Source organism: Salvelinus sp. IW2-2015, unplaced genomic scaffold (genome assembly GCF_002910315.2).
Source record: "Salvelinus sp. IW2-2015 unplaced genomic scaffold, ASM291031v2 Un_scaffold2190, whole genome shotgun sequence".
Classification (NCBI taxonomy): domain Eukaryota; kingdom Metazoa; phylum Chordata; class Actinopteri; order Salmoniformes; family Salmonidae; genus Salvelinus; species Salvelinus sp. IW2-2015.
This window is the reverse complement of record NW_019943520.1, coordinates 104,803-113,953: the sequence shown is the minus strand read 5'-3', so window position 1 is coordinate 113,953 and position 9,151 is coordinate 104,803. Positions and strand designations below refer to the sequence as shown.

Sequence of the window (9,151 nt, the reverse complement as noted above, 5' to 3'; positions counted from 1 at the left end):
GGGAAATAAGAATGTACACGATTTGATATGGTTGAGCCTATTTCTGTGCTTCTTCTTTCTCTTTAGCGTCCTACTACCCCCTAGGCCGGGATCCTAGTTCACACTATCAGGGTTTGCCCCTGCGTAAACCTGTCCTCTCTCAATTCCAAGGATGACCAGCCCCTCCTGGAGAGCTGTTTGTGTGTGTGCTACTGGGTGTGCAGGCTTTTGCTCTAGCCCTACTAATCACCTCATCAGGACCTTGATTAGCTAAACCAAGTGTGTTTGTGTAGGGGCTGGAGCAAAAGCATTCACAGTCAGTAAGTCTACAGGATGGTAGTTGTAGAGCCCTAGTGTAATTTGGGTGGTGGCATCCTTCTACCAGTCTGAAGTAGTAAGGCCTTGGTGAGAAGCTTAACGCTGGATTATGGCTCTGACTCAGCCTGGGGTCATTCTTGTCAGTTGGTCACCTCTGGAAACTCTCATCTGACCATACTCAGACACACACATCCTCTCCGCCTGCGCTAACACCCCCCCCCCCCCCAGTAAAAGCCAGAAAAACCCCTGCTATAAGGTTAATCTCAGAGGTCAATCCCTCTGTTATTAAACATTCAATATCACCCCCATGTGTCTCACACACATACACACAGTCACAAACCGTGCCCGCCCCTTTCTATCACATACCCATACAGTCCCACATACAGGGGGAGTGAAGAAATGCACACTCAGTGAGAAGGGTAGGGGATGGAAACGCAGCTTCTCACTGATTGATGTTATCTTGTGAGCTAACTCTCTGTTTGTTGTCTGGGGATTCTGACTGTTGTATGTTTTTTATTGTGTTTCCCCCAGGCTTCCTCCCGTCCTCCCAGCCTCTCAAGTTCACACCTCCGACTCCTGCGACCGCATTAAGGACGAGTTTCAGTTCCTACAAGCACAATACCATAGGTAACACTGAAACACACACATGCTCAGTCACACACTCAAAATACCCACACACCCACAAACACTCAAGTCACAACACTGCATGCACTCAGATTCCAACATGCACTCACTCATATACACAGACATGTCCGTACCAAATGTTGTCATATATCCAATCAGCTTGAAGATGGAGTGTGACAAGCTAGCTAGTGAGAAGTCAGAGATGCAGCGTCATTACATCATGGTGAGTGACATCATCACCTCTTCTTTTACTTTTAGCCTACCTAGGATACACATTGGCCATTACTGCAGTTCTCTGATATACTGTACCAGTCGCAGGTTTGGACACCTACTCATTCCAGAGTTTTTCTTTTATTTATACTATTTTCTACATTGTAGAATAATAGGGAAGACATCAAAACTATGAAATAACATATATGGAATCATGTAGTAACCAAAAACGTGTTAAACAAATCAAAATATATTTTATATTTGAGATTCTTCTAAGTAGCCACCCTTTGCCTTGATGACAGCTTTGCACACTCTTGGTAGTCACCTGGAATACATTTCAATTAACAGGTGTGCCTTGTTAAATGTACATTTTTATGGAATTTCTTTCCTTAATGCGTTTGAGCCAATCAGTTGTGTTGTGACAAGGTAGGGCTGGTATATAGAAGATAGCCCTATTTGGTGAAAGATCAAGTCCATGTTATGGCAAGAATAGCTCAAATAAGCACAGCGAAACGACAGTCCATCATTACTTTAAGACATGAAGGTCAGTCAATCCGGAAAGTTTTTTCAAGTGCAGTCGCAAAGACCATCAAGCGCTATGATGAAACTGGCTCTCATGAGGACCGCCACGGGAAAGGAAGACCCAGAGTTAACTCTGCTGCAGAGGATAAGTTCATTAGAGTTAACTGCACCTCAGATTGCAGCCCAAATAAGTGCTTCAGAGTTTAAGTAACAGACACATCTCCAACTCAACTGTTCAGAGGAGACTGCGTGAATCAGGCTTTCATGGTTGAATTTCTGCAAAGAAACCACTACTAAAGGACACCAATAAGAAGAGACTTGCTTGGGCCAAGAAACACGAGCAATGGATATTAGATCGTTGGAAATCTGTCCTTTGGTCTGATGAGATCAAACTGGAGATTTTTGGTTCCAACCGCCTTGTTTTTGTGAGAAGCAGAGTAGGTGAACAGATGATCTCCGCATGTGTGGTTCCCACAGTGAAGCATGGAGGAGGTGTGATGGTATGGGGGTGCTTTGCTGGTGACACTGTGATTTATTTACAATTCAAGGCACACTTAACCAGCATGGCTACCACAGCATTCTGCAGCGATATGCCATCCCATCTGGTTTGTGCTTAGTGGGACTATCATTTGTTTTTCAACAGGACAATGGCTCAACACACCAATAGGCTGTGTAAGAACTATTTGACCAAGAAGGAGAGTGATGGAGTGCTGCATCAGATGACCTGGCTTCCACAATCACCCGACCTCAACCCAATTGAGATGGTTTGAGATGAGTAGGGCTGCAGAGTGAAGGAAGGGCATCCAACATGTGCTCAGCATATGTGGGAACTCCGTCAAGATTGTTGGAAAAGCATTCCTCATGAAGCTGGTTGAGAAAATGCCAAGTGTGCAAATCTGTCAAGGCAAATGGTGGCTACTTTGAAGAATCTCAAATATCCAATATATTTTGATTTAACACTTTATTTGGGGGGGGTTACTACATGATTCCATGTGGGTTATTTCATAGTTTGTCTTCACTATTCCACAATGTAGAGAATTGTAAAATAAAGAACCCCTTGAATGAGTAGGTGTGTCCAAACTTTTGACTGGTACTGTACACAAGTGTATTGAGGGCTAGGGATTGATTTGGAATTCTGCAGTATGTTAGTGTTATGTCACAAACCCCCAAATCTTCTTTTTGCAGTACTACGAGATGTCTTATGGACTGAACATTGAGATGCACAAACAGGTAGCTTATTTTCTCTCTCTTGCTCTCTCTCTCTTCCCCCTCTTCTCTCTCTGGTACTGTGTTATATTGTAAAGCCAGTGTTGTATTCTGACCATAGAGATCGGACGCAACATTGTATCTTTCCCATTATGGCATCTGTGAGAGCATTGGCACCATTGAGGCCATCTCCATTTTGAAGTAGTACATTCTTCTACTACTCCTGAGTTGGTTAACAAACTGAAAGGGTGCACACGGCCAACTAAAGTATGCTGTTTTCAACTGGTATACAGCCAAGGTTGGCGATTTACTGCCATCTGCAGTTATGGAATGTTTCCTCACGAGTATAAGTCATTGGCTGATCCCTACCGATGATCTGGATGGAATTATGTGATCCTTCCTTAACCCATAGGAAGTAACACTCAGTTAACTACTTCAAAATGGTGAGTGTACTCAATGGTGCTGCCCATTTTAAAACGGGCTTTGGACACTAGAAACCTCTCTATGATTCTGACTGTCGGTCTGTCTCTTCTCCCCAGGCTGAGATCGTGAAGAGACTAAACGGGATCTGTGCTCAGGTGCTCCCCTACCTATCTCAAGAGGTATTACACTCTCCTTTCTACACATACTTTTCTTTTAGGATAACATAATCCCATATCAACGTGCTGTACAATGTAAATCTATTTAATTCTGTACAATAGCTAAATGTGTTTGGATGTGTGTGTTGCAGCACCAGCAGCAGGTCCTAGGGGCCATAGAGAGAGCCAAGCAGGTCACTCCTCCTGAGATGAACTCTATCATACGGGTAGGCTGGTGTGTGTGCTGGTGTGTGTGTGTGTGTGACTCGTGTATGAATATGTGTGTATATAACCATGTGTATCTGTCTGTGCGTTTAGCAGCAGCTCCAGGTGCACCAGTTGTCTCAGCTCCAGGGCTTGGGCCTCCCCACGATGGCCTCTCTCCCCATGGGCCTGTCTGCTCCCAGCCTCCCTCCAACCTCCAGCGCCGGACTGATGTCCCTGTCCTCCATCCTGGCCTCGCACTCTCACTCACAGGCAGCACATGCACAGGTAACAGACACACACCTGACCCGAGCGACGCACACACCTTACACGGGCAACACACACCTCCTGGGCTCTACAGTGTGACCATTTCACTCGCATATGTGACTAAAAATAAATGTGCACTAATAGCAAAAGTGATATATTCAAGTAGGGACTTATACCCCTACAAACCAATACTGCCGTGGTTGTAGTATTTCTGCTTTTTTATGGTTGGTAATCGCACGAAGAACTACGAATAACATAATGCAACATGCAGCTCAACGTAGTCAGAGGCTGGAACTACCTCAGTAGGCTGGAAACGCAAGCCTTTGAATAGCTACCTTAAGAGGATCTGCATTCGCTTCTGTCAGGAGAAGGATGAAGAGGATCACATTTTATTTTAAATGTGTACTATGAGGAAATCGCTCTGCTTGGTTGCAAAAATGTTAACCGTTCGCCTCATTTCAGTTTGTGACAAAACAAGCAGGTAGTGTACAGAATCACTGTACAATCTAAACCGCGGTGAAATATATTTTCCATAACCAAACATATTGTATTTTCACTGTTTTGAAGCTGGTGTACAAAACTGAACGTAAAAGACGCAAAAAATTTACTTAAGAACGAGAAGCATAGAAATAGTGGACATAGAACGTATCTACCTCTTCTTAGACTAGCTTTCCATGAGAATGTCAGATCTATAACTCCACTTTTCTATGTTAATTTGGCCTGGCCAGACAAAAAGTTACATATTGCAGCTTTAAGCGACAAGATCAACAACAGGAGACCGATGTGTCTGCCAGTGATACTGATGTGGATGTGGCTGAGTCCATGGTTGTCTAGTCACCAGCAACACAAGAAGACGAAGCTTTCGCTAGCACTAAGTGACGTTGGCGCCAACGTTGCTCTGCTAGCCAGTGCCACTGCCAGCGGGAAGCATACAAGAACATCCAACAGTGAGGAAAAAGCTTTCTTGTGGTTAGAGTTTGAAGGTGAATGAAAGCTTATGTTTTGCAAGTATTGTAAGGCCGAACCAATACTTGCAAGCCAGCTTTGTGGTGTGGAATCCTCACTTAAAGGGACATGTCATAAAAATGTTTACTTCATATTCAACACTTTTCTATGTTTTGTAGTCAAAAAGTCAGAGAAAGATTAGTGTTTCCAATGACATCATTAACCAATTCTTAGACAATTTAGTATGGAGTGCCTACTTATAATTTTAACCAATTAGGAGTAGGCATTCCATACTAAATTGTCTAAGAATTGGTTGATGTCATTGGAAAAACTTATCTTCCTGTCTTTTTGACTACAAAACATAGAAATTCACTGTTTTCACATTCGTTGATGTAGTGCTGGAGATGTTGAAAAATTGTGAAACAGACACTGTTAACAGATCATTGTGCCAGCCCTAGAGACAATTAAAACACTACCTCGACTACTTTTCAATTTGCGCCTGCATTTATTTGTGTGCGCACCTAAATGTTTCTATTTAGGCGCACATGTTTTCCTTGTATAAAATACCAGCGTAGAGCCCTGACCCTGACATTCAACACCCCCCCTACAGGTAACACACACATGACAGTTCACGGCTCTCTTCCTTGTGTTTTGTTCTCTGGTCTCCTTCCCACCAGGCTCAGGCCCAGCTGGCTAAAGAAGACAAGGCCAGAGACGCAGCAGAGAGAGAACAGAGGGAAGAGGACGGAGACAAGTCCGACTGATGGTGGAGTGTGAATGGGAAGGAGTGGAGAGAGGGGTGAGACAAGTTGGACTGATGGACAACCAGGAGTGGATCTACTGTGGGAGTGCTAAGGGGAGGGGGGTGGTGAGTTGAGTGTTCATACAGTAGGTGTCACCCTGTGGTTCAGCTCTTTAGAGTTACTCTCTGGGCCTCCACTCCATCGCTTTCTTATCCTTCTTTTTCATCTTCTATTATCATCAAATCAGTTTGTCACCAAGCCTGTTGGACAGGTCTCCTCTGTTTGACTCCTTCCTCTTTTCCTTTCCTCCTCTGTTCACTATTGCCGCTGACAACCCATTGCCAACAGATACTACCCTGACCTCTAACCCAGAGATGTGGACTCGAGTCACGTGACTTGGACATTTCATGACTTGATACTTGACTTGGCAAAAAGAAACGAACACTTGCCAATCGACATTGACTTGAGAATTTATGACTGGTGACTTAACTTGGACAAGCTATGTGAGTCGAGACTTGGTTTGTCATCTTGCTCACACGGTAGGCCTCTCTGTCCTTCATATCGGAGTGCTGCAGGTTTTTTGAGTTTTGTTCTGTCTTCACCAATGATATTCACGGAAATCACAGCTCTCGCAGGCCGGGCACACAGCACGTCATCTAGCAAAGCGCGCCACTCTCCACTGTCCTGCGGTATTTATTTAGTAAACGTGATAACACATCACTCCAAACAAACAAAAGCAAGAACTCTTACAGCAGCTTACACCTAAACTGTATGAGAAGAAAACGAGATGACTTCTGTCTGATCAACTAGGCTACTGACAACAACTAGGTGGTAATGTTATGTAGCCTATTTTATAGACCAATTATTTGTGTCAGGAGAAAATGTGAATGTGATCAAATTTGGTTTAAGTTAAATTCAAACTTGAACTGGCTAGGCTACCTTGACCTTTTCAATCCAAAACTATTAACTGAAATTAATCAAACACTACTGATTTACATGGACTGTGTGAGTTACTTTTGAATTAAAGTTGCAGAGGCCTACACGATGTAAACCTGCATAAAGCAAGCCCTGTGAGTTGTATTGTCAAATTGCAATTGTTGTGTCTGTAGAGGAAACCCCTGTTAGTCAGTTTGTAAAACGCGTTGGTCCAAAATGATTGCAATGAAATTGGCAAAAAAAAACACTTAGCCTTTGACTTGAGGACCCGAAACCCAAAATTAGGGACTTGTGACTTGACTCGACCTGAGCTGTGGGACTTGACTTGGGACTTGACTCAAAGCTTAACCTTGAGACTTGCAAAATTGTGACTTGGTACCATCTCAGCTCCAACCCTTTAACCCCTGACCTCTGTTCCTCTTCTCCTAGTAGAAGTTGCCCTTAAGCTCAGATTTAAACGATCAAAACATTACTGACCTTTGATCAGTGTCTAGGGACAACTTCCTCCTGTAGGTCTCTGCTGATTGGCTGCAGAGTTACTGCTAACTCTGCTCACTGATCTCACAGACAGTGTTCTGAAAGGGCCACTTGAATAAGACAGTCAAGTGTAAAAGTCAGGAGCTAGGGTGTGTGTGTGCGCAAACTTAAGTTTTATTTTTACGAACCACCTTTTCGTATTCACCCTCCCGCCCCTGTCTGTCCACTCTCTTAACTGACCAAGTCTATGGTCCAGTCCCTAGGCACTTTCCCCTAGACAGAGGAAGTGTCCAAGGGGTAAGGGTTGATCCTGGACGGGGCCTAAATCTTAACGGGACCTAAACTTCACATCAATCATGTGCTCATTCAGATCAGATCCTATTGGTGGAAAGGGAGAGGAATACATTTGCATATGTCGTTCTGTTGGTTAGCATAGCACTTGGAGCTAGAATGTGTGGTGAGCGAGCATGTTGTCAAACCATTGAACACAGCCGTAGCGCACTAACCTATAACCTACCCTCAGACCCGTAACTGTCTTTCTAATTCGAGGCGATAAGGTTTAGTTCTTCTCCAGGACAGTAGGTGGCAGCAAAGCCAAACCAGACCCAGGGCTATATTCAATCAAACACCCATTACAGTATTTACAGACTTTATGGGTTAATTAAAATCACAGGACCCTAAAAACCTACTACTGCTGCCAGGTAGACTCCCCTCACAGGGAGATGTCTAAATGTTCAGAATAAGAAGAGCGTTTTTGGGAAGTAGTTTGTAAACCAAGACACTGTGAACTTTGCTATGGCAGGTTTGATTGAATTTAGAGAAAAACTTGGACATGAATGGTTTGTGTTTCTGTTGTGAAGGGCCCATTTATATAACTATATCAATATACATATACTTTTTTAAGCATTTTTGTATGTTTCAAAGCTGCTTTTAGTGTGTATGCGTGTGATGGAAGACGACGTTTCAGTGTAGCGTGTGTATTATCTGATGTGCTATGGAAAGAGGTACTATCCAATACCCCCCCCTCTCCTGCCCCCTTGACAATGCTGAGGAAATGTCGCCTCCTTGTTGAGCTTTGTAAATGTAATTTTTTAAACTCTTAATTTTTGTCATTGTATGTGAAACTTCATAAGTGTGTACTTGGCGATAATGTATGTCATTTGTGTTATGAAAAACCAATACTTATAGCTTCATTTAAAAGAAAAGACGTGGCGGGGAAAAGTCACACAATGTAAACCAACCAAACTGAAACATTGACTACACAACATGACTGAAAGAAGCGCTCGGCAGTAAGGAAATGTCTATGGTGCCTTACAAATAAATGACTCAATGGAGAGACTGTTTCTAGTGGTTTTTGTATGTGTGTCTGTATTTGCTTGCCTGTTTGCATACAAGAATGCCTGTGGGTATACTACAAAGCAGTATCGATGAGTTAGCCAGGTAACTTGGATGAACAACCAGAAATAATTGCTGATTTTCTGGTTTATTAAGAAAGCTTAAATTAATTTACAGAAGTATTGACCCCATGGATTTCTTCGCATGTAATTGTTAAAGGGGGATTAAAATTGATTTGTCATTTTGTCAACAATCTACACAATACTTTGTCAAAGTGGAAGATTTATTTTTTTAAAGATTCATAAAAATGTAGTGACAAATAGTCATTGCATAAGTATTCAGGTCCCGGAGTCAATACATGTTACAACAACTTTGGTATTGATTACAGCTGTGAGTCTTGGGTAAGTCACTACACCTGGATTGTGCAATATTTGCCTATTATTCTTTTAAAAATTCTTCATGATGTTGGGGATCATGGCTATGACAGCTATTGACAGCAATTATCAAGTCTTGCCCTAGATTTTCAAGGTGATTTAAGTCAACTAACTTGGCCACTCAGGAACGTTGTCTTTTTGGTAAACAACTCCGGTGAGGATTTGGCCTTTTGTGGTAGGTTATTGTCCTGCTGAATTCCTCTCCCATTCTCCCATCCGGTGTGAAGCAGGTTTTCCTCTAGGATTTGACCTGTGCTTAGCTCCATCCCGTTTCTTTTTATATAGAAAAACTCCCCAGTATTTTCCACTGACGAGCATACAGTGATGCAGCCACCACCATGCTTGAAAGTAAGGAGGCAGTTACTCAGTGTTG

The 9,151-nt window shown here is 42.9% G+C and overlaps 1 protein-coding gene across 1 annotated transcript; it reads left to right on the top strand.

Moving 5' to 3' along the window:
- Nucleotides 1-406: 406 nt before the first annotated feature.
- On the top strand, nt 407-5,736 carry LOC112073224 (TLE family member 5). Its single transcript, XM_070440075.1, is given in 9 exon segments — nt 407-440; nt 829-858; nt 861-924; nt 1,081-1,144; nt 2,839-2,883; nt 3,399-3,461; nt 3,590-3,664; nt 3,756-3,929; nt 5,531-5,736. Coding segments are annotated over 9 exon segments (636 nt in total). The 3' UTR covers nt 5,618-5,736.
- Nucleotides 5,737-9,151: the final 3,415 nt, after the last annotated feature.